At 42.4% G+C, this 25,688-nt stretch overlaps 1 protein-coding gene across 13 annotated transcripts in view; it reads left to right on the top strand.

The window, feature by feature from the left end:
• Window positions 1–25,303, top strand: part of ahnak (AHNAK nucleoprotein) — a 36,427-nt gene extending 11,124 nt beyond the window's left edge. Inside the window, exons 3-8 of one of the 13 annotated variants that reach the window (XM_076159629.1) lie at window positions 973–1,031; window positions 1,202–1,358; window positions 1,472–1,698; window positions 1,800–17,696; window positions 18,243–18,285; window positions 19,921–25,303. In XM_076159629.1, coding sequence (XP_076015744.1) covers window positions 1,202–1,358; window positions 1,472–1,698; window positions 1,800–17,696; window positions 18,243–18,285; window positions 19,921–24,320 — 20,724 coding nt within the window. In that variant the 5' untranslated portion in view covers window positions 973–1,031 and the 3' untranslated portion in view covers window positions 24,321–25,303. Of the gene's footprint in view, window positions 1–972; window positions 1,032–1,201; window positions 1,359–1,471; window positions 1,699–1,799 lie in introns of all 13 variants that reach the window. The other 12 variants (XM_076159623.1, XM_076159626.1, XM_076159625.1 and 9 more) reach the window with 12 other exon arrangements.
• The last annotated feature ends 385 nt before the right edge of the window (window positions 25,304–25,688 follow it).

Genomic DNA, 25,688 nt, shown 5'->3' on the forward strand with positions numbered 1-25,688 from the left:
TAAGCGTATAGCATGTGAGCAGAGAGCAGAGCTGTCTTGTGTCATTGAAAGGGTGTATGGTAGAGAGGTTGGTATTATGAAACAATGGGTTGTCTGTTCCAAAGAGGACAGTGGGTAGGACTACTCAGCATATTTGAAGAGGCAGGACACTCAAACTCAGAAAGATTATGAACAAACTTTGTTAACATGATGTTTGCAAATGTGTTGGCTACTTATTACTCCTCACATTCCACAGAAATTGACAGGTATTGAAAAAGTACAAGCTTACCTGTCAGATATGAGCAGACAGACACATGATGAGGTGTTGCATCACTGTTTGCTTATTCAAATGGAAGCTGTATGGCCTGTGACTATACTTGTTCTTAACAAAGATAAAATGTGCTTTTGTATGGTTTACTGCACCTTAAGGGTATTCCATCATATCTCTTAAATCATACAAACACAACAAATACTGTTTATGTTCTGCAATAGCAAAATTAAAACATCATAGAGGGCCAGTTAGATTTGTCTCCAGAGTGAAAGACTGAAACAGAGAGAATTCTGCTATATGTATTTTCATAAAGGGAGAGACTTTAACCATCATTGTTTTCTCTATTGACATTGGAGCTGGGGTACAGGGGCAGGATTATGCTGCTCTCCTCAGGGCAGGGTGTGGTCTGACTCCAACCAAATTTCCAAAACACGGAATACACATACACGGGAGGGAGTGAGGGAGCTGACAATTTGGTGGTTAGAGAAGAAGGAAACGGTGTTGTAGAACAAGATCTTACTACCACCTAGTGTCCAACATTGCATACTACAATGATGAAATTATTATTATTTCACAGTAAAAAGCATGGATGGAGAATATTTAACTTGTGCAAATATGCAACTGAAAATAAGTACAAAAGAGAGAATGATGAATTAAATACTATAAGAGTTTGCATGATGTTTGCCTCAATAAATGATTTTCAAAATCTTTTCTTTGTGCAGGGGAACCAAGGCAGAGTATCCATCACACCAGGGCTTAAGTTTAAGAAAGCAACGGCAAGGTATTAGATTTTACAGATGATGAACTATTTCACAATAACTCTTCTATTACCTTGTTTTCCTTTTAAGCAGATGCATATGATGACAAAATGTTGGAATTACAGATTGAAGGCATTCCGTGTCCTTCTTTCCTGTTTGTTCTCTTGAAATCAACACATTTGTCTTGGTACAGATGGCTGAAGAGGAAGAAACCAGGGAGGTGCTCTTCCCAGATTGGGAGGGTCCAGACAAAACTGGTTTGACCATTGACCAGACAACTGAAGGAGAAATCTTTGTCAAAGAGGTGAAAGGAGAGTCACCTGCTGCACGATCCGGAAGAGTATACGAAGGTGAACTTTGTCTTCTCTAATTGATGTTTTCATCAGAGATTGAGTGTTTGTACTCATCTGAAAGTATACATAATTAACTTATTTTTGGCTTTGCGTCTCAACTTAATTCATAGGTGACCAGATTGTGGGGGCCACTATCTACTTTGATAATATGAGCTCCGAAGAAACAGCTGATCTACTGAAGACACTGAACCGCCACAAGGTTGGGCTGAAACTACAAAACAAAGGTGACAAATCCCCTTGTTACTCACCACTGAGCACACCATGTCGATCTCCAATTGGCACACTGACGTGGGAAGGGAAGAGTCGATTTGGAGGTTCCAGTCCTGATATAATCCTTGTGAGTTGCTTTTTTTGTAACTTATTTATAGTTCAATGTGAAATATTATTTTCAATCTGTTTGCATTTGATAGATTAATTATTCCTTTCTTTCATCAACAGGGTGGAGACGATGAAGATTATAAGAGAATCTACACAAAAAAGATTAAACCAAGGCTGAAATCTGAAGACCTTGCAGAGGGAGTAGATGTACGCACGGAGCGGCACAGCAGCACAAGCAGCGATGGAAGTACAATTACCACCATTACCCGTCGCATCACTACCTACACTGTTGATATGCCAGGTGGTGTAAGTGAGCAGCTTGAATTTTCAAGCCCACAGTTCAAGGGGCAAATACATGAATCTGGAGATGGCTCTCCTCGAACCCGAATCTCACATGGCAGCCCTGCGGGTAAAGTGGGACCAGAAGAGGGAGGTTTTGACTTAGGTAATGTCTCTTACACTGGGCCACAACTTAGCTCGACAGAGACACATTTGGGCTCTGGAGGAGTGAAGACCACAACAATTACAACAGAGTCAGAGAGGCTTGTAGGTAGCCGATATAAAGGACCTAACTTTGGTGTAACAGGGATTACAGGACAGGAGGGCTTTGAAATCTCATCAGGGAGAGGAGAGCAAGGAGATAGAAGCATGTATGTGTCAGGAACAAGCATGACAATACGAGGCAGCACGGACACTGGCAGTGAGCACATGATAACTGGAGGCTTGGGGTGTGTAGCGATACCCTTATCTGATGAGAGTGTAGATGCTAGGTTTGAGGAAAGAAGCAATGCAAGTGGTGGTGATACTGATATTGAATTGCAAAAGGGCAGGATTAGAGGATCATCTCAGACACTCGGCAACATTACCTCAAGGGTTTCCTCAAAGACAGAAAATAAAGAGGACATAGATGTTTCAGTTCCTGGACTGAAGGGTGTCATCAAATCCCCAGAAATAACAGGGCCAGGCAAGATTTCAGTGGCAGATGTCGATGTTGACATACAAGGGCCAAAACGTCAAATTCAAAGCCAAAACTTGGTTGGTGGTGTTGATATGTCTAGGGCAGTTATACAGGGAGTGGTGGCAAAACATGAACTAAACATTAAAGGGACAGGCATACAGAGCAAAGGTGCAAATGTTGCAGTTGAAGTACCAGTTGTCGGTGTCAGACTCCCAAGCGGTGACCGTGTCATCAGAGCACCTAGTATTGATGTTAAATCACCAAAGATTGACAGCAGCTACACAATGGAGGTATCCAAGACCAAGATCTCATCTTTATCTGGGCCAGATATGCACATAGGGCTAAAAGGCTCAAGCATAAAGGGAACTGATGATGAGTCTGTCCAAAAGACTGAGTTAAAAATAACAGCATCTAAATTAAAAACTAAAGACACAGTTACTACAGAAGGGCCTGGAGGGGGATTTAAAATGCCTCAGATGAAGGTACCATCATTAGGAGTCACAGGAACAACTGTAGAAGGTCCTGATCCAGACAATAGCCTCTCTAAAGCAGGTATTCAAATAACACTACCGAAAAAAGAAAGTACAGGTGCAAAATACGTTGACAGGACAGACGTTAATATCAAGTCAACATCCATATCAGGAGCAAAGATGTCAGGTGTGGAAGGCAATCTGAGAGGGCGTCCTTTCAAGACAGATGCAGGAATATCACTACCAAATAGTGAGGCTTCAAAATTCAATATTAAAGGACCAATTCCCAAAATGGAAGGTTCTGATGTTGATGTAAACCTTCCTAAAAGTGACATTGATGTTAAAGCATCCAAAGTTGATATCAAAGTACCAGAGGTTGGTTTTAAAGGTCCTGATGTAAAAATCAAAAGCTCTACTGTGAAGATGTCATCGATACCAGGACCAAATACCCCAGAGTTTGATCTAAATCTCAAAGATCCCAGAGTTCAGGGTAATGTTGAAGTGTCAACACCAGAATTGGAGATCAAAGGGCCATATGTTGGCATTGAGGGGTCCAGAAGTAATATTAAAGGTCCTAAAATACAAATGCCATCTATTTCTGGTCAAACTATTTCTGTTCCTGCTGTGGATTTCAAGCTGACAGGTCCAAAACTCAAAGGGGATGTAGATGTCTCAGTTCCAAAGATTGAAGGAGACTTCAAAACACCTGAACTCAACATCAAAGCTCCCCAAATAAGCATTGATGAGTCAAAAGGTGGAATAAATTTGCCAAAAATCAAAATTCCATCATCTGTCACGAAGGAACAAAAACTTAAAAGTCCTGATGTAGACCTAGACCTTCCTAAAGCTGACATTGACATGAAAGCACCCAAAATTGATGTGAAAGTGGCAAAACTTGGTGTTGACAGTCCTGGTGTGAGCGTGGAAGGCACCAAAATTACGATGCCATCTGTGTCAGCACCAAAGGGCCCAGGATTTGATCTAGAAAACAAAGGTCCCACATTTGGGGGTGTTGGGGATGTGTCACTTCCAAAGTTCGAAGGAGACATAAAAGCACCAAAGGTGGGATTCGAAGGGCCAGATGTTGACATTGGCAGTGCAAGTGGGAAGATGACAGGACCACAAATCGAAATGCCATCTTTTACGGGACCAGTGGTTTCCATGTCAGATGTGGATCTCAAGATGAAATCACCTACACTCAAAGGTGATGTAGATGTCTCAGTTCCAAACATTGAAGGAGACTTCAAAACACCTGAACTCAACATCAAAGCTCCCAAATTAAGCATTGATGAGCCAAAGTCTGGAATAAATTTGCCAAAAATCACATTTCCATCATTTGGCAGGAAAGGCCCAGAAATTGAAGGTCCTGATGTAGACCTAGACCTCCCTAAGGCTGACATTGACTTCAAAGCACCCAAAATTGATGTGAAAGTGGCAAAACCTGATTTTGACAGTCCTGATGTGAGTGTGGAAGGCCCCAAAATTACGATGCCATCTGTGTCAGCACCAAAGGGCCCAGGATTTGATCTGAAAATCAAAGGTCCCAAATTTGGGGGTGTTGGGGATGTGTCACTTCCGAAGATGGAAGGAGACATAAAAGCACCAAAGGTGGGATTCGAAGGGCCAGATGTTGACATTGGCAGTGCAAGTGGGAAGATGACAGGACCAAAGATCGAAATGCCATCTTTTACGGGACCAGTGGTTTCCATGTCAGATGTGGATCTCAAGATGAAATCACCTAAACTCAAAGGTGATGTAGATGTCTCAGTTCCAAACATTGAAGGAGACTTCAAAACACCTGAACTCAACATCAAAGCTCCCAAATTAAGCATTGATGAGCCGAAGTCTGGAATAAATTTGCCAAAAATCACATTTCCATCATTTGGCAGGAAAGGCCCAAAAATTGAAGGTCCTGATGTAGACCTAGACCTTCCTAAAGCTGACATTGACTTCAAAGCACCCAAAATTGATGTGAAAGTGGCAAAACCTGATTTTGACAGTCCTGATGTGAGTGTGGAAGGCCCCAAAATTACGATGCCATCTGTGTCAGCACCAAAGGGCCCAGGATTTGATCTGAAATTCAAAGGTCCCACATTTGGGGGTGTTGGGGATGTGTCACTTCCGAAGATGGAAGGAGACATTGAAGCACCAAAGGTGGGATTCGAAGGGCCAGATGTTGCCATTGGCAGTGCAAGTGGGAAGATGACAGGACCAAAGATCGAAATGCCATCTTTTACGGGACCAGTGGTTTCCATGTCAGATGTGGATCTCAAGATGAAATCACCTAAACTCAAAGGTGATGTAGATGTCTCAGTTCCAAATATTGAAGGAGACTTCAAAACACCTGAACTCAACATCAAAGCTCCCAAATTAAGCATTGATGAGCCAAAGTCTGGAATAAATTTGCCAAAAATCACATTTCCATCATTTGGCGGGAAAGGCCCAAAATTTGAAGGTCCTGATGTAGACCTAGACCTTCCTAAAGCTGACATTGACTTCAAAGCACCCAAAATTGATGTGAAGGTGGCAAAACCTGAATTTGACAGTCCTGATGTGAGCGTGGATGGCCCCAAAATTACAATGCCATCTGTGTCAGCACCAAAGGGCCCAGGATTTGATCTAGAAATCAAAGGTCCCAAATTTGGGGGTGTTGGGGATGTGTCACTTCCGAAGATGGAAGGAGACATAAAAGCACCAAAGGTGGGATTCGAAGGGCCAGATGTTGACATTGGCAGTGCAAGTGGGAAGATGACAGGACCAAAGATCGAAATGCCATCTTTTACGGGACCAGTGGTTTCCATGTCAGATGTGGATCTCAAGATGAAATCACCTAAACTCAAAGGTGATGTAGATGTCTCAGTTCCAAACATTGAAGGAGACTTCAAAACACCTGAACTCAACATCAAAGCTCCCAAATTAAGCATTGATGAGCCAAAGTCTGGAATAAATTTGCCAAAAATGAAATTTCCATCATTTGGCAGGAAAGGCCCAAAAATTGAAGGTCCTGATGTAGACCTAGACCTCCCTAAAGCTGACATTGACTTCAAAGCACCCAAAATTGATGTGAAAGTGGCAAAACCTGATTTTGACAGTCCTGATGTGAGCGTGGAAGGCCCCAAAATTACGATGCCATCTGTGTCAGCACCAAAGGGCCCAGGATTTGATCTGAAAATCAAAGGTCCCAAATTTGGGGGTGTTGGGGATGTGTCACTTCCAACGTTCAAAGGAGACATAAAAGCACCAAAGGTGGGATTCGAAGGGCCAGATGTTGACATTGGCAGTGCAAGTGGGAAGATGACAGGACCAAAGATCGAAATGCCATCTTTTACGGGACCAGTGGTTTCCATGTCAGATGTGGATCTCAAGATGAAATCACCTAAACTCAAAGGTGATGTAGATGTCTCAGTTCCAAACATTGAAGGAGACTTCAAAACACCTGAACTCAACATCAAAGCTCCCAAAATAAGCATTGATGAGCCAAAGTCTGGAATAAATTTGCCAAAAATGAAATTTCCATCATTTGGCAGGAAAGGCCCAAAAATTGAGGGTCCTGATGTAGACCTAGACCTTCCTAAAGCTGACATTGACTTCAAAGCACCCAAAATTGATGTGAAAGTGGCAAAACCTGATTTTGACAGTCCTGATGTGAGTGTGGAAGGCCCCAAAATTACGATGCCATCTGTGTCAGCACCAAAGGGCCCAGGATTTGATCTGAAAATCAAAGGTCCCACATTTGGGGGTGTTGGGGAAGTGTCACTTCCGAAGATGGAAGGAGACATAAAAGCACCAAAGGTGGGATTCGAAGGGCCAGATGTTGACATTGGGAGTGCAAGTGGGAAGATGACAGGACCAAAGATCGAAATGCCATCTTTTACGGGACCAGTGGTTTCCATGTCAGATGTGGATCTCAAGATGAAATCACCTAAACTCACAGGTGATGTAGATGTCTCAGTTCCAAACATTGAAGGAGACTTCAAAACACCTGAACTCAACATCAAAGCTCCCAAATTAAGCATTGATGAGCCAAAGTCTGGAATAAATTTGCCAAAAATGAAATTTCCATCATTTGGCAGGAAAGGCCCAAAAATTGAAGGTCCTGATGTGGACCTAGACCTCCCTAAAGCTGACATTGACTTCAAAGCACCCAAAATTGATGTGAAAGTGGCAAAACCTGATTTTGACAGTCCTGATGTGAGCGTGGAAGGCCCCAAAATCACGATGCCATCTGTGTCAGCACCAAAGGGCCCAGGATTTGATCTGAAAATCAAAGGTCCCAAATTTGGGGGTGTTGGGGATGTGTCACTTCCAACGTTCAAAGGAGACATAAAAGCACCAAAGGTGGGATTCGAAGGGCCAGATGTTGACATTGGCAGTGCAAGTGGGAAGATGACAGGACCAAAGATCGAAATGCCATCTTTTACGGGACCAGTGGTTTCCATGTCAGATGTGGATCTCAAGATGAAATCACCTAAACTCAAAGGTGATTTAGATGTCTCAGTTCCAAACATTGAAGGAGACTTCAAAACACCTGAACTCAACATCAAAGCTCCCAAAATAAGCATTGATGAGCCAAAGTCTGGAATAAATTTGCCAAAAATCAAATTTCCATCATTTGGCAGGAAAGGCCCAAAAATTGAAGGTCCTGATGTAGACCTAGACCTTCCTAAAGCTGACATTGACTTCAAAGCACCCAAAATTGATGTGAAAGTGGCAAAACCTGATTTTGACAGTCCTGATGTGAGCGTGGAAGGCCCCAAAATTACGATGCCATCTGTGTCAGCACCAAAGGGCCCAGGATTTGATCTGAAAATCAAAGGTCCCACATTTGGGGGTGTTGGGGAAGTGTCACTTCCGAAGATGGAAGGAGACATAAAAGCACCAAAGGTGGGATTCGAAGGGCCAGATGTTGACATTGGCAGTGCAAGTGGGAAGATGACAGGACCAAAGATCGAAATGCCATCTTTTACGGGACCAGTGGTTTCAATGTCAGATGTGGATCTCAAGATGAAATCACCTAAACTCAAAGGTGATGTAGATGTCTCAGTTCCAAACATTGAAGGAGACTTCAAAACACCTGAACTCAACATCAAAGCTCCCAAAATAAGCATTGATGAGCCAAAGTCTGGAATAAATTTGCCAAAAATGAAATTTCCATCATTTGGCAGGAAAGGCCCAAAGATTGAAGGTCCTGATGTAGACCTAGACCTTCCTAAAGCTGACATTGACTTCAAAGCACCCAAAATTGATGTGAAAGTGGCAAAACCTGATTTTGACAGTCCTGATGTGAGCGTGGAAGGCCCCAGAATTACGATGCCATCTGTGTCAGCACCAAAGGGCCCAGGATTTGATCTGAAAATCAAAGGTCCCACATTTGGGGGTGTTGGGGAAGTGTCACTTCCGAAGATGGAAGGAGACATAAAAGCACCAAAGGTGGGATTCGAAGGGCCAGATGTTGACATTGGCAGTGCAAGTGGGAAGATGACAGGACCACAAATCGAAATGCCATCTTTTACGGGACCAGTGGTTTCCATGTCAGATGTGGATCTCAAGATGAAATCACCTAAACTCAAAGGTGATTTAGATGTCTCAGTTCCAAACATTGAAGGAGACTTCAAAACACCTGAACTCAACATCAAAGCTCCCAAAATAAGCATTGATGAGCCAAAGTCTGGAATAAATTTGCCAAAAATGAAATTTCCATCATTTGGCAGGAAAGGCCCAAAAATTGAAGGCCCTGATGTAGACCTAGACCTCCCTAAAGCTGATATTGACTTCAAAGCACCCAAAATTGATGTGAAAGTGGCAAAACCTGATTTTGACAGTCCTGATGTGAGCGTGGAAGGCCCCAAAATTACGATGCCATCTGTGTCAGCACCAAAGGGCCCAGGATTTGATCTGAAAATCAAAGGTCCCAAATTTGGGGGTGTTGGGGATGTGTCACTTCCAACGTTCAAAGGAGACATAAAAGCACCAAAGGTGGGATTCGAAGGGCCAGATGTTGACATTGGCAGTGCAAGTGGGAAGATGACAGGACCAAAGATCGAAATGCCATCTTTTACGGGACCAGTGGTTTCCATGTCAGATGTGGATCTCAAGATGAAATCACCTAAACTCAAAGGTGATGTAGATGTCTCAGTTCCAAACATTGAAGGAGACTTCAAAACACCTGAACTCAACATCAAAGCTCCTAAATTAAGCATTGATGAGCCAAAGTCTGGAATAAATTTACCAAAAATCAAATTTCCATCATTTGGCAGAAAAGGCCCACAAATTGAAGGTCCTGATGTAGACCTAGACCTTCCTAAAGCTGATATTGACTTCAAAGCACCCAAAATTGATGTGAAATTGGCAAAACCTGATTTTGACAGTCCTGATGTGAGCGTGGGAGGCCCCAAAATTACGATGCCATCTGTGTCAGCACCAAAGGGCCCAGGATTTGATCTGAAATTCAAAGGTCCCACATTTGAGGGTGTTGGGGATGTGTCACTTCCGAAGATGGAAGGAGACATTAAAGCACCAAAGGTGGGATTCGAAGGGCCAGATGTTGACATTGGGAGTGCAAGTGGGAAGATGACAGGACCAAAGATCGAAATGCCATCTTTTACGGGACCAGTGGTTTCCATGTCAGATGTGGAATTCAAGATGAAATCACCAAAACTCAAAGGTGATGTAAATGTCTCAGTTCCAAACATTGAAGGAGACTTCAAAACACCTGAACTCAACATCAAAGCTCCCAAAATAAGCATTGATGAGCCAAAGTCTGGAATAAGTTTGCCAAAAATCAAATTTCCATCATTTGGCAGGAAAGGCCCAAAAATGGAAGGTCCTGATGTAGACCTAGACCTTCCTAAAGCTGACATTGACTTCAAAGCACCCAAAATTGATGTGAAAGTGGCAAAACCTGATTTTGACAGTCCTGATGTGAGCGTGGAAGGCCCCAAAATTACGATGCCATCTGTGTCAGAACCAAAGGGCCCAGGATTTGATCTGAAAATCAAAGGTCCCACATTTGGGGGTATTGGGGATGTGTCACTTCCAAAGTTCGAAGGAGACATAAAAGCACCAAAGGTGGGATTCGAAGGGCCAGATGTTGACATTGGCAGTGCAAGTGGGAAGATGACAGGACCAAAGATCGAAATGCCATCTTTTACGGGACCAGTGGTTTCCATGTCAGATGTGGATCTGAAGATGAAATCACCTAAACTTAAAGGTGATGTAGATGTCTCAGTTCCAGAGATTGAAGGAGACTTCAAAACACCTGAACTCAACATCAAAGCTCCCAAATTAAGCATTGATGAGCCGAAGTCTGGAATAAATTTGCCAAAAATCAAATTTCCATCATTTGGCAGGAAAGGCCCAAAAATGGAAGGTCCTGATGTAGACCTAGACCTCCCTAAGGCTGACATTGACTTCAAAGCACCCAAAATTGATGTGAAAGTGGCAAAACCTGATTTTGACGGTCCTGATGTGAGCGTGGAAGGCCCCAAAATTACGATGCCATCTGTGTCAGCACCAAAGGGTCCAGGATTTGATCTGAAAATCAAAGGTCCGACATTTGGGGGTGTTGGGGAAGTGTCACTTCCAAAGTTCAAAGGAGACATAAAAGCACCAAAGGTGGGATTCGAAGGGCCAGATGTTGACATTGCCAGTGCAAGTGGGAAGATGACAGGACCAAAGATCGAAATGCCATCTTTTACGGGACCAGTGGTTTCCATGTCAGATGTGGATCTCAAGATGAAATCACCTACACTCAAAGGTGATGTAGATGTCTCAGTTCCAAACATTGAAGGAGACTTCAAAACACCTGAACTCAACATCAAAGCTCCCAAAATAAGCATTGATGAGCCAAAGTCTGGAATAAATTTGCCAAAAATTACATTTCCATCGTTTGGCAGGAAAGGCCCAAAAATTGAAGGTCCTGATGTAGACCTAGACCTTCCTAAAGCTGACATTGACGTCAAAGTACCCAAAATTGATGTGAAAGTGCCAAAACCTGATTTTGACAGTCCTGATGTGAGCATGGGAGGCCCCAAAATTACGATGCCATCTGTGTCAAAACCAAAGCTCCCAGGATTTGATCTGAATTTCAAAGGTCCCAAATTTGGGGGTGATGGAGACATAAAAGCACCAAGAGTGGATGTTGAAGGCCTCGATGTTGACATTGATAGTCCACGGGGCAAGGTTAAAGGAACAAAGTTCAAAATGCCTACTTTCTCTGGACCAAAAGGATCTAAGGCTGATGTGGATTTCAAGCTCAAAGGTCCAGCACTTAAAGGTGACGTGGATGTCTCTATTCCAAGGATCAAAGGAGATATCAAAACAACTGATCTAGACATTGATGCTCCCAAAATAGGCATTGAAGGGCCAAAAACTGGATTTGGATTTCCAAAAATCAAATTTCCATCATTTGGCATGAAAGGTCGGAAACATGAAGGTCCAGAAATTGACATTAACCTTCCCAAACCTGACATTGATGTCAAAGTACCTAAAGTTGACATTAAAATGCCAGTAGTTGATGTTGAAGGTCCTGATGTGAAGGTCCAAGGCTACAAATTTCAGATGCCATCTGTGTCAGTACCACAGGTCCCAGAATATGATCTCAAAGTCAAAGGTCCCAAATTAGGGGGTGATGTGGATGTGTCACTTCCGAAGATTAAAGGAGACATAAAAGCACCAAAGGTGGACTTTGAGGGGCCAAATGTTGACATTGACAGTGCAAGTGGAAAGATGAAACTACCAAAATTCAACCTGCCATCTTTGACGGGACCAAAGGTTTCCATGCCAGATGTGGACTTTAGACTGAAAGGTCCAGAAATCAAAGGGGATGTGGATGTCTCAGGTCCAAAGATCAAAGGAGGAATTGAAACACCTGATCTAGACATCAATGTTCCCACAACAGATTTCAAAGGGCCAAAGGGTGGAATTGGATTTCCAAAAGTCAACATGCCATCATTTGGTGTTAAAATCCCCAAACTTGAAGGTCCCGATGTTGACCTAAGCCTTCCTAAAGCTGACATTGATGTCAAAGCACCTAAAGTTGACATTAACCTGCCTCCAGTTGATTTTGAAGGTCCTGATGTGAACGTGGAAGGCCCCAAATTTAAGTTGCCATCTATGTCATTACCAAAGGTCCCAGATTTTGATTTTAAATTCAAAGGTCCCAAATTAGGGGGTGATGTGGATGTTTCACTACCGAAGGTTGAAGGAGACATAAAAACACCAAAGGTGGACTTTGAGGGGCCAAATGTTGACATTGACAGTGCAGGTGGAAAGATGAAACTACCAAAATTCAACCTGCCATCTTTTACGGGACCAAAGGTTTCCATGCCAGATTTGGACTTCAGTCTGAAAGGTCCAGAAATCAAAGGTGATGTAGATGTGTCAGTTCCAGAGATCAAAGGAGGAATAAAAACACCTCAACTAGACATCAATGTTCCCACAACAGATTTTGAAGGGCCAAAGGGTGGATTTGGACTTCCAAAATTCAGCATGCCATCATTTGGTTTGAAAAGCCCAAAACTTGAAGGTCCTGATGTGGACCTTAACCTTCCCAAAGCTGACATTGATGTCAATGCACCTAAAGTTGACATTAATCTACCTCACGTTGATTTTGAAGGTCCTGATGTGAACGTGCAAGGCCCGAAATTTAAGTTGCCAACTATGAAAGTACCAAAGGTCCCAGATATTGATTTTAAATTCAAAGGTCCCAAATTTGGGGGTGGTTTGGATGCTTCACTACCGAAGATTGAAGGAGACATAAAAACACCAAAGGTGGACTTTGAGGGGCCAGATTTTGACAATGACGGTGAGAGTGGGAAGATGAGAGGACCAAAGATCAAAATGCCTACTATTATGGGACCAAAGGTTTCCATGCCAGATTTGGACTTCAGTCTGAAAGGTCCAGAAATCAAAGGTGATGTAGATGTGTCAGTTCCAGAAATCAAAGGAGGAATAAAAACACCTCAACTAGACATCAAAGTTCCCACAACAGACTTTGAAGGGCCAAAGGGTGGATTTGGACTTCCAAAATTCAACATGCCATCAATTGGTTTCAGAAGCCCAAAACTTGAAGGTCCCAATGTAGACCTGGACCTTCCTAAAGCTGACATTGATGTCAATGCACCTAAGGTTGACATTAATCTGCCTCAGGTTGATTTTGAAGGTCCTGATGTGAACGTGCAAGGCCCCAAATTTAAGTTGCCAACTATGAAAGTACCAAAGGTCCCAGATATTGATTTTAAATTCAAAGGTCCCAAATTTGGGGGTGGTGTGGATGCTTCACTTCCGAAGTTTGATGGAGACATAAAAACACCAAAGATGGACTTTGAGGGGCCAGATGTTGACATTGACGGTGCAAGTGGAAAGATCAAAGTGCCAAAGCTCAAAATGCCATCTTTTACCGGGCCATACCTTACCATGCCAAATGTTGATTTCCATATGAAAAGTCCAGAACTGAAAGGTGATGTCGATGTCTCAGGTCCAAAAGTCAAAGGAGGGATAAAAACACCTAAGCTAGACATTGATGTTCCCAAAACAGACTTGGAAGGGCCAAAGGGTGGATTCGGACTTCCAAAGTTCAACTTGCCATCATTTGGTTTGAAAAGCCCAAAACTTGAAGGTCCCGATGTAGACCTGGACCTTCCTAAAGCTGACATTGATGTCAATGCACCTAAGGTTGACATTAATCTGCCACAGGTTGATTTTGAAGGTCCTGACATGAACGTGCAAGGCCCCAAAATTAAGTTGCCAACTATGTCATTACCAAAGGTCCCCGATTTTGATTTTAAATTCAAAGGTCCCAAATTAGGGGGTGATGTGGATGTTTCCCTACCGAAGATTGAAGGAGACATAGAAGCACCAAAGATGGACTTTGAGGGGCCAGATGTTGACATTGACGGTGCAAGTGGAAAGATCAAAGTGCCAAAGCTCAAAATGCCAACTTTTTCAGGGCCAAACCTTACCATGCCAAATGTTGATTTCCATATGAAAAGTCCAGAACTGAAAGGTGATGTCGATGTCTCAGGTCCAAAAATCAAAGGAGAGATAAAAACACCTAAGCTAGACATCAATGTTCCCAAAACAGACTTGGAAGGGCCTAAGGGTGGATTTGGACTTCCAAAGTTCAGAATGCCATCATTTGGCATAAGAAGCCCAAAACCTGAAGGTCCCGATGTAGACCTTAACCTTCCTAAAGCTGACATTGATGTCAAAGCACCCAAAATTGATATGAAAGGGCCAAAACTTGATGTTGACTGTCCTGATGTGAACTTGCGAGGATCCAAATTTAAGTTGCCATCTATGTCAGTCCCAAAGGTCCCAGATATTGATTTTAAATTCAAAGGTCCCAAATTCGGGGGTGATGTTGATATGTCACTTCCGAAGGTTGAAGGGGACATAGAAACACCAAAGGTGAACTTTGAGGGGCCAAATGTTGACATTGACAGTGAGAGTGGGAAGATGAAACTCCCAAAATTCAACTTGCCATCTCTTAAGGGACCAAAGGTTTCCATGCCAGATGTGGACTTTAGACTGAAAGGTCCAGAAATGAAAGGTGATGTAGATGTTTCAGTTCCAGAGATCAAAGGAGGAATTAAAACACCTGATCTAGACATCAATGTTCCCACAACAGATTTCAAAGGGCCAAAGGGTGGCATTGGATTTCCAAAACTCAGCATGCCATCATTTGGTGTAAAAAGCCCCAAACTTGAAGGTCCTGATGTAGACCTAAGCCTTCCTAAAGCTGACATTGATGTCAAAGCACCTAAAGTTGACATTAACCTGCCTCAAGTTGATTTTGATGGTCCTGATGTGAACGTGGAAGGCCCCAAATTTAAGTTGCCATCTATGTCATTCCCAAAGGTCCCAGATTTTGATTTTAAATTCAAAGGTCCCAAATTAGGGGGTGATGTGGATGTTTCACTTCCGAAGATTGAAGGAGACATAAAAGCACCAAAGGTGGACTTTGAGGGGCCAGATGTTGACATTGACGGTGCAAGTGGAAAGATCAAAGTGCCAAAGCTCAAAATGCCATCTTTTACCGGGCCAAACCTTACCATGCCAAATGTTGATTTCCATATGAAAAGTCCAGAACTGAAAGGTGATGTCGATGTCTCAGGTCCAAAAGTCAAAGGAGGGATAAAAACACCTAAGCTAGACATTGATGTTCCCAAAACAGACTTGGAAGGGCCAAAGGGTGGATTCGGACTTCCAAAATTCAGCATGCCATCTTTTGGTTTCAGAAGCCCAAAACTTGAAGGTCCCGATGTAGACCTGGACCTTCCTAAAGCTGACATTGATGTCAATGCACCTAAGGCTGACATTAATCTGCCTCAGGTTGATTTTGAAGATCCTGATGTGAACGTGCATGGCCCCAAATTTAAGTTGCCAACTATGAAAGTACCAAAGGTCCCAGATATTGATTTGAAATTCAAAGGTCCCAAATTTGGGGGTGGTGTGGATGCTTCACTTCCGAAGATTGAAGGAGACATAAAAGCACCAAAGATGGACTTTGACGGGCCAGATGTTGACATTGACGGTGCAAGTGGAAAGATCAAAGTGCCAAAGCTCAAAATGCCATCTTTTACCGGGCCAAGCCTTACCATGCCAAATGTTGATTTCCATATGAAAAGTCCAGAACTGAAAGGTGATGTCGACGTCTCAGGTCCAAAAGTCAAAGGAGGGATAAAAACACCTAAGCTAGACATTGATGTTCCCAAAACAGACTTGGAAGGGCCAAAGGGTGGATTCGGACTTCCAAAGTTCAACTTGCCATCATTTGGTTTGAAAAGCCCAAAACTTGAAGGCCCCGATGTAGACCTGGACCTTCCTAAAGCTGACATTGATGTCAATGCACCTAAGGTTGACATTAATCTGCCTCAGGTTGATTTTGAAGGTCCTGATGTGAACGTGCATGGCCCCAAATTTAAGTTGCCAACTATGAAAGTACCAAAGGTCCCAGATATTGATTTAAAATTCAAAGGTCCCAAATTTGGGGGTGGTGTGGATGCTTCACTGCCAAAGATTGAAGCAGACATAAAAGCACCAAAGATGGACTTTGAGGGGCCAGATGTTGACATTGACGGTGCAAGTGGAAAGATCAAAGTGCCAAAGCTCAAAATGCCATCTTTTACCGGGCCAAACCTTACCATGCCAAATGTTGATTTCCATATGAAAAGTCCAGAACTGAAAGGTGATGTCGATGTCTCAGGTCCAAAAATCAAAGGAGGGATAAAACCACCTAAGCTAGACATTGATGTTCCCAAAACAGACTTGGAAGGGCCAAAGGGTGGATTCGGACTTCCAAAGTTCAACTTGCCATCATTTGGTTTCAAAAGCCCAAAACTTGAAGGTCCCGATGTAGATCTGGACCTTCCTAAAGCTGACATTGATGTCAGTGCACCTAAGGTTGACATTAATCTGCCTCAGGTTGATTTTGAAGGTCCTGATGTGAACGTGCAAGGCCCCAAATTTAAGATGCCAACTATGAAAGTACCAAAGGTCCCAGATATTGATTTGAAATTCAAAGGTCCCAAATTTGGGGGTGGTGTGGATGCTTCACTTCCGAAGATTGAAGCAGACATAAAAGCACCAAAGATGGACTTTGAGGGGCCAGATGTTGACATTGACGGTGCAAGTGGAAAGATCAAAGTGCCAAAGCTCAAAATGCCATCTTTTACCGGGCCAAACCTTACCATGCCAAATGTTGATTTCCATATGAAAAGTCCAGAACTGAAAGGTGATGTCGATGTCTCAGGTCCAAAAATCAAAGGAGGGATAAAACCACCTAAGCTAGACATTGATGTTCCCAAAACAGACTTGGAAGGGCCAAAGGGTGGATTCGGACTTCCAAAGTTCAACTTGCCATCATTTGGTTTCAAAAGCCCAAAACTTGAAGGTCCCGATGTAGATCTGGACCTTCCTAAAGCTGACATTGATGTCAGTGCACCTAAGGTTGACATTAATCTGCCTCAGGTTGATTTTGAAGGTCCTGATGTGAACGTGCAAGGCCCCAAATTTAAGATGCCAACTATGAAAGTACCAAAGGTCCCAGATATTGATTTGAAATTCAAAGGTCCCAAATTTGGGGGTGGTGTGGATGCTTCACTTCCGAAGATTGAAGCAGACATAAAAGCACCAAAGATGGACTTTGAGGGGCCAGATGTTGACATTGACGGTGCAAGTGGAAAGATCAAAGTGCCAAAGCTCAAAATGCCAGCTTTTTCCGGGCCAAACCTTACCATGCCAAATGTTGATTTCCATATGAAAAGTCCAGAACTGAAAGGTGATGTCGATGTCTCAGGTCCAAAAATCAAAGGAGGGATAAAAACACCTAAGCTAGACATCAATGTTCCCAAAACAGACTTGGAAGGGCCAAAGGGTGGATTTGGACTTCCAAAGTTCAACATTCCATCATTTGGTTTCAAAAGCCCAAAACTTGAAGGTCCCGATGTAGATCTGGACCTTCCTAAAGCTGACATTGATGTCAGTGCACCTAAGGTTGACATTAATCTGCCTCAGGTTGATTTTGAAGGTCCTGATGTGAACGTGCAAGGCCCCAAATTTAAGATGCCAACTATGAAAGTACCAAAGGTCCCAGATATTGATTTGAAATTCAAAGGTCCCAAATTTGGGGGTGGTGTGGATGCTTCACTTCCGAAGATTGAAGCAGACATAAAAGCACCAAAGATGGACTTTGAGGGGCCAGATGTTGACATTGACGGTGCAAGTGGAAAGATCAAAGTGCCAAAGCTCAAAATGCCAGCTTTTTCCGGGCCAAACCTTACCATGCCAAATGTTGATTTCCATATGAAAAGTCCAGAACTGAAAGGTGATGTCGACGTCTCAGGTCCAAAAATAAAAGGAGGGATAAAAACACCCAAGCTAGACATTGATGTTCCCAAAACAGACTTGGAAGGGCCTAAGGGTGGATTTGGACTTCCAAAGTTCAGAATGCCATCATTTGGTATAAGAAGCCCCAAATCTGAAGGTCCCGATGTAGACCTGAACCTTCCTCAAGCTGACATTGATGTCAAAGCACCTAAGGTTGACATTAATCTGCCTCAGGTTGATTTTGAAGGTCCTGATGTGAACGTGGAAGGCCCCAAATTTAAGATGCCATCTATGTCATCACCAAAGGTCCCAGATTTTGATTTAAAATTCAAAGGTCCCAAATTTGGGGGTGGTGTGGATGCTTCACTGCCGAAGATTGAAGGAGACATAAAAACACCAAAGATGGACTTTGAGGGGCCAGATGTTGACATTGACGGTGCAAGTGGTAAGATCAAAGTGCCAAAGCTCAAAATGCCAACTTTTTCCGGGCCAAACCTTACCATGCCAGATGTTGATTTCCATATGAAAGGTCCAAAACTGAAAGGTGATGTCGATGTCTCAGGTCCAAAAATCAAAGGAGGAATAAAATCACCTAAGCTAGACATTGATGTTCCCAAAACAGACTTGGGAGGGCCAAAGGGTGGATTTGGACTTCCAAAGTTCAGAATGCCATCATTTGGCATAAGAAGCCCAAAACCTGAAGGTCCCGATGTAGACCTTAACCTTCCTCAAGCTGACATTGATGTCAAAGCACCTAAAGTTGATATTAATCTACCTCAGGTTGATTTTGAAGGTCCTGATGTGAACGTGGAAGGCCCCAAATTTAAGATGCCATCTATGTCATTACCAAAGGTCCCAGATTTTGATTTAAAATTCAAAGGTCCCAAATTAGGGGGTGGTGTGGATGCTTCACTTCCGAAGATTGAAGGAGACATAAAAGCACCAAAGATGGACTTTGAGGGGCCAGATGTTGACATTGATGGTGCAAGTGGAAAGATCAAAGTGCCAAAGCTCAAAATGCCAACTTTTTCAGGGCCAAACCTTACCATGCCAAATGTTGATTTCCATATGAAAAGTCCAGAACTGAAAGGTGATGTCGATGTCTCAGGTCCAAAAATCAAAGGAGAGATAAAAACACCTAAGCTAGACATCAATGTTCCCAAAACAGACTTGGAAGGGCCTAAGGGTGGATTTGGACTTCCAAAGTTCAGAATGCCATCATTTGGCATAAGAAGCCCAAAACCTGAAGGTCCCGATGTAGACCTTAACCTTCCTAAAGCTGACATTGATGTCAATGCACCCAAAATTGATATGAAAGGGCCAAAACTTGATGTTGACTGTCCTGATGTGAACTTGCGAGGATCCAAATTTAAGTTGCCATCTATGTCAGTCCCAAAGGTCCCAGATATTGATTTTAAATTCAAAGGTCCCAAATTCGGGGGTGATGTTGATATGTCACTTCCGAAGGTTGAAGGGGACATAGAAACACCAAAGGTGAACTTTGAGGGGCCAAATGTTGACATTGACAGTGAGAGTGGGAAGATGAAACTCCCAAAATTCAACTTGCCATCTCTTAAGGGACCAAAGGTTTCCATGCCAGATGTGGACTTTAGACTGAAAGGTCCAGAAATGAAAGGTGATGTAGATGTTTCAGTTCCAGAGATCAAAGGAGGAATTAAAACACCTGATCTAGACATCAATGTTCCCACAACAGATTTCAAAGGGCCAAAGGGTGGCATTGGATTTCCAAAACTCAGCATGCCATCATTTGGTGTAAAAAGCCCCAAACTTGAAGGTCCTGATGTAGACCTAAGCCTTCCTAAAGCTGACATTGATGTCAAAGCACCTAAAGTTGACATTAACCTGCCTCAAGTTGATTTTGATGGTCCTGATGTGAACGTGGAAGGCCCCAAATTTAAGTTGCCATCTATGTCATTCCCAAAGGTCCCAGATTTTGATTTTAAATTCAAAGGTCCCAAATTAGGGGGTGATGTGGATGTTTCACTTCCGAAGATTGAAGGAGACGTAAAAACACCAAAGGTGGACTTTGAGGGGCCAGATGTTGACATTGATGGTGAGAGTGGGAAGATGAGAGGACCAAAGATCAAAATGCCTACTATTTCGGGGTCAAAGGTTTCCATGCCAGATTTGGACTTCAGTCTGAAAGGTCCAGAAATCAAAGGTGATGTAGATCTGTCAGTTCCAAAGATCAAAGGAGGAATTAAAACACCTCAACTAGACATCAATGTTCCCAAAACAGATTTTGAAGGGCCGAAGGCTGGATTTGGACTTCCAAAATTTCACATGCCATCATTTGGTTTCAGCAGCCCAAAACTTGAAGGTCCCGATGTAGACCTGGACCTTCCTAAAGCTGACATTGATGTCAATGCACCTAAGGTTGACATTAATCTGCCTCAGGTTGATTTTGAAGGTCCTGATGTGATCGTGCAAGGCCCCAAATTTAAGTTGCCAACTATGAAAGTACCAAAGGTCCCAGATATTGATTTAAAATTCAAAGGTCACAAATTTGCAGGTGGTGTGGATGCTTCACTTCCGAAGATTGAAGGAGACATAAAAACACCAAAGATGGACTTTGAGGGGCCAGATGTTGACATTGACGGTGCAAGTGGAAAGATCAAAGTGCCAAAGCTCAAAATGCCATCTTTTACCGGGCCAAACCTTACCATGCCAAATGTTGATTTCCATATGAAAAGTCCAGAACTGAAAGGTGATGTCGATGTCTCAGGTCCAAAAGTCAAAGGAGGGATAAAAACACCTAAGCTAGACATTGATGTTCCCAAAACAGACTTGGAAGGGCCAAAGGGTGGATTTGGACTTCCAAAGTTCAACATTCCATCATTTGGTTTCAAAAGCCCAAAACCTGAAGGTCCCGATGTAGACCTGGACCTTCCTAAAGCTGACATTGATGTCAGTGCAGCTAAGGTTGACATTAATCTGCCTCAGGTTGATTTTGAAGGTCCTGATGTGAACGTGCAAGGCCCCAAATTTAAGTTGCCAACAATGAAAGTACCAAATGTCCCAGATATTGATTTAAAATTCAAAGGTCCCAAATTTGGGGGTGGTGTGGATGCTTCACTGCCGAAGATTGAAGCAGACATAAAAGCACCAAAGATGGACTTTGAGGGGCCAGATGTTGACATTGACGGTGCAAGTGGAAAGATCAAAGTGCCAAAGCTCAAAATGCCAACTTTTTCCGGGCCAAACCTTACCATGCCAAATGTTGATTTCGGTATGAAAAGTCCAGAACTGAAAGGTGATGTTGATGTCTCAGTTCCAAAAATCAAAGGAGAGATAAAAACACCTAAGCTAGAAATTGATGTTCCCAAAACAGACTTGGAAGGGCCTAAGGGTGGATTTGGACTTCCAAAGTTCAGAATGCCATCATTTGGTATAAGAAGCCCAAAACCTGAAGGTCCCGATGTAGACCTTAACCTTCCTAAAGCTGACATTGATGTCAAAGCACCCAAAATTGATTTGAAAGGGCCAAAACTTGATGTTGACTGTCCTGATGTGAACTTGCGAGGATCCAAATTTAAGTTGCCATCTATGTCAGTACCACAGGTCCCAGATATTGATTTGCGTTTCAAAGGTCCCAAATTTGGGGGTGATGTGGATATGTCACTTCCAAAGGTTGAAGGAGACATAAAAGCACCAAAGGTGGACTTTGAGGGGCCAAATGTTGACATTGACGGTGCAAGTGCAAGTGGGAAGATGAAACTACCAAAATTCAACGTGCCAACTCTTAAGGGACCAAAGGTTTCCATGCCAGATGTGGACTTTAGACTGAAAGGTCCAGAAATGAAAGGTGATGTAGATGTTTCAGTTCCAGAGATCAAAGGAGGAATTAAAACACCTGATCTAGACATCAATGTTCCCGCAACAGATTTCAAAGGGCCAAAGGGTGGAATTGGATTTCCAAAACTCAGCATGCCATCATTTGGTGTAAAAAGCCCCAAACTTGAAGGTCCCGATGTTGACCTTAACCTTCCTAAAGCTGACATTGATGTCAAAGCACCTAAAGTTGACATTAACATGCCTCACGTTGATTTTGAAGGTCCTGATGTGAACGTGGAAGGTCCCAAATTTAAGTTGCCATCTATGTCATTCCCAAAGGTCCCAGATTTTGATTTTAAATTCAAAGGTCCCAAATTAGGGGGGGGTGATGTGGATCTTTCACTTCCGAAGATTGAAGGAGACATAAAAACACCAAAGGTGGACTTTGAGGGGCCAGATGTTGACATTGACGGTGAGAGTGGGAAAATGAGAGGACCAAAGGTTTCCATGCCAGATTTGGACTTCAGTCTGAGAGGTCCAGAAATCAAAGGTGATGTCGATGTGTCAGTTCCAAAGATCAAAGGAGGAATAAAAACACCTCAACTAGACATCAATGTTCCCACAACAGATTTTGAAGGGCCAAAGGCTGGATTTGGACTTCCAAAATTTCACATGCCATCATTTGGTTTCAGCAGCCCAAAATTTGAAGGTCCCGATGTAGACCTGGACCTTCCTAAAGCTGACATTGATGTCAAAGCACCCAAAATTGATACTGAACTAAACTTATCAGGACCTGATATTTCTATGCCACATGGTAGTTTGAGTTTGACTGGACCGGACTTGAAGGGAGGTGTGGGTGTATTTAGGCCACAGGTAGGAGGAGACATACAAGGCCCTGAACTCCCCAAAGGAGGGTTAACAGTAACCTCTTCTGGGTTCAAAGTATCCGGAATGCAGGGTCCTGGTGTTGATGTAAATCTTCCCAAAGTTGATATCAAAGGTCCAGCACTTGATGTTGAAGGACCTCAAATTAAAATGCCATCCGTGTCAAGACCAAATATTTCAGTGCCTGATTTGGAGCATGTGTCCATGCCAAAACTAGAGGGAGATGTCAAAATCCCAAATGTCAACATTGATGCACCCACCATTTCCATGGAAGGTTTATCCACGGATACTGAAGCATTGGGTGTTAGATTTCCCAAATTTAAAGGTCCTAAGTTTGGAATTAAGTATCCAGCAAGCAAAGGGTCTGTATCCATGACTAAGACATCCATGTCTCCAAAAGCAGATGTCAATTTCCCAGAGGTTGAAACAAGTCTTGATACACCTGATATTGACTTCACTGTCAAGGGAAAGAAAGGTAAATTTAAACTTCCTAAAGTGAAAGGTAAGGCAAAGAAACTTGATGTTGACATTGAAACACCAGGCATAGAACTTGATGTAGATGCACCCAACATCAATGTAAAAGCAGCAAAGGACAAGAAATCTCGTTTTGGCAAACTTCATTTTCCAAATGTGGAACTGGATATAAAATCGCCAAAGGCACCAAATATAGATTCCTCTGCTAGTTTGAACACTAACATTGAGGTTTCTAGTATTGGCCATAGTGTTAGTCTAGAGGGAACAGATGTAAAATGCAAGTCACCTAATATAAAGATGTCAAAAGTAACTGCTCCTGGTATTGATGTTAATCTAAATGGACAAGGAGAGGCAGAAATGTCCACAGTTTTAATAGGCCAAAAAGGAAACGTGAAAGGAGATGTGGAAATGGACAAAAGCGTGTCCACAATTGGTGGCCTTCGATACCCCGAAGGCACTGTAACATTTCCCAAAATCAAGGTACCGACTTTTGGTATTATCCTACCGCAGTTGGAAGGCGAGGGAGGAATTGTTGAGTCAGAACCTGCAGCTAGAGTAGACATTAATACACCAACTCCGTCTGTTAGTTGCCATGTTAGTTCACAAAGCACTGAGGTTCCCAGTCCAGAATTGAGGCATAGTGAAGGGAAAGTAAGGGTCAAAATGCCTAAGTTTTTTGGCAAAACAAAAAGAAAGGGCACTAATGCTGGTGAGCTTAAGGGACCAGAAGTAGAATTAGGCATTAGTGGCAAAGGTGAGAAGACCTTGAAAGACTTACATTCAGGTTCTGAGGAACTGTTGTCTGGGAAGTTAGAATTTGAAGGCGTGAGTGTGTCACCTAAAGGCAAGTCTGCCTCACTGGATCTATTTAAGAAATCAAGGCATCGGTCTTCTTCCTTGAGTGATGAAGGAGGGCTGGCTGTAAGTTCCCCTTCAACTCACTTAGAAGCTGAGGGTGGTGACCTATCTTTGGATCTAGGGGGAGCCAAGGCAAGAGGGAAGAAAGGCAAGTTGAAGTTTGGCACTTTTGGAGGTTTTGGTTCAAAGTCAAAGGGCTCATATGAAGTGACACTGGGTGAGGACAGTGGAGCAGCAATGGAGGGTAGTACAAGCGCCTCTCTGCCGTCGAAAAAATCTAGATTGTCTTCCTCCTCCAGCAGTGAGAGTGGATCTAAAGGGGGTTTCAGGTTCCCAAGACTTGAATTATCTGTTTCACCAAAGAAATTGTGAATTTGAGGGCTATAAACTCTCTCATGTACATCACAATACCGTCTTCCAAATTCCCTCCGATTATGATATTTAAAAACTCATCTCACTGTAGTCAGTTTTCATGTTTCAGTTATCACTCAACAAGGGCATGAGGTTAAAAGAGTTTAAAATCCCATCATAATGTAAATAAGATTAGTTTGTATTGTAATATTAAATATTGTTTGTACATAGTCCAAATCTATTGAACTTATACCATGTCTCCAAATTTAAACCAATAGTCTCTCACCGGGTTTGCCAGATTGTCTTATTTCATTTGATTATATCAATGTTGTAAAAGAATATGTGTGCTATATTTGTACCCATGGGTCTACTGCACAGAGCATGCAGTCACAATAGTTATTTCGAAGAAAAATGTTTATACACTCAATGTACACTTCACACACACATATAAACAGTAATGGGTTTTTTTTTTTACGTATAAAAGATTTATCTATCTATCTTCAAGCTTTGGTATTATATAATCAGTGCAAAAACATATTTACGCAGCATAGAGCTGACCTGTTATAACATTCTTGAGAGTGGTGTATGATGTATAAACAGTAATTGCAAAGACAATCAAAATGTTTGCAGAATCAACCCTCAAAGTCCTGTCTGTGCTTTGTCATTCATTTTGATTCACATGTAAATTCTGTTCCTTTTAAAAATATGTTTGCTTCCATTGCTTCTAATCATGATTCTTATCGGTTTTGTGGTCCTCTTCATGTTTTCACACTGTTATTACACACAATTTCTCTGTTTTTGGTTAGACTAAAAAATGTCACGACTATGTGTAAAAATGTCACAAATAAACATTATATTTGCTGTGACTTGTTAACAAAATCAGTGTTGAATGAAAGAGTTGTATAGTTTTGATCAGATATATTAGAGAAGGAGTATGACTCTTGGGTCTTTTTTCTTGTGTTAATTTTGCAAAATCAACCAAATAAACAGAGTTATAGAATTGATCACCTTGTATCCATTAATGCCTTCATCACATCCCACTATGTCAACTTTTTTTAAATTTTGTTTGTTATATACTGTTTGATATCATATCATCAGAAGAAACAGAACCAGTAAGAAGAGACTTAGATCCATATCTAAAATGCCCGTTAATCAGTGCTCGTTATCAGTCTGGAGTGAGGTATAGATTAGTTGGTAAATCTTCACAACATTTATCAGCAATAGCTGTGTTTTCAGACAACTTCCCCTCAAAGTGAATAAATACCTACTGCTACAGAGTAATCCCACTTACTTCTGTGCAGATCATAAGGGTCTATAAGTATGGCGTTAATTCCCTGCCTAATTCCTACAGCATCTAAATTTGATCAAAAGTGACATTAACCCTCAATA

This window comes from Genypterus blacodes, unplaced genomic scaffold (genome assembly GCF_046128005.1).
Source record: "Genypterus blacodes isolate CSIRO-AG114 ecotype Tasmania unplaced genomic scaffold, CSIRO-AGI_Gbla_v1 ptg000098l_1, whole genome shotgun sequence".
In the NCBI taxonomy this organism is placed as follows: Eukaryota; Metazoa; Chordata; class Actinopteri; order Ophidiiformes; family Ophidiidae; genus Genypterus; species Genypterus blacodes.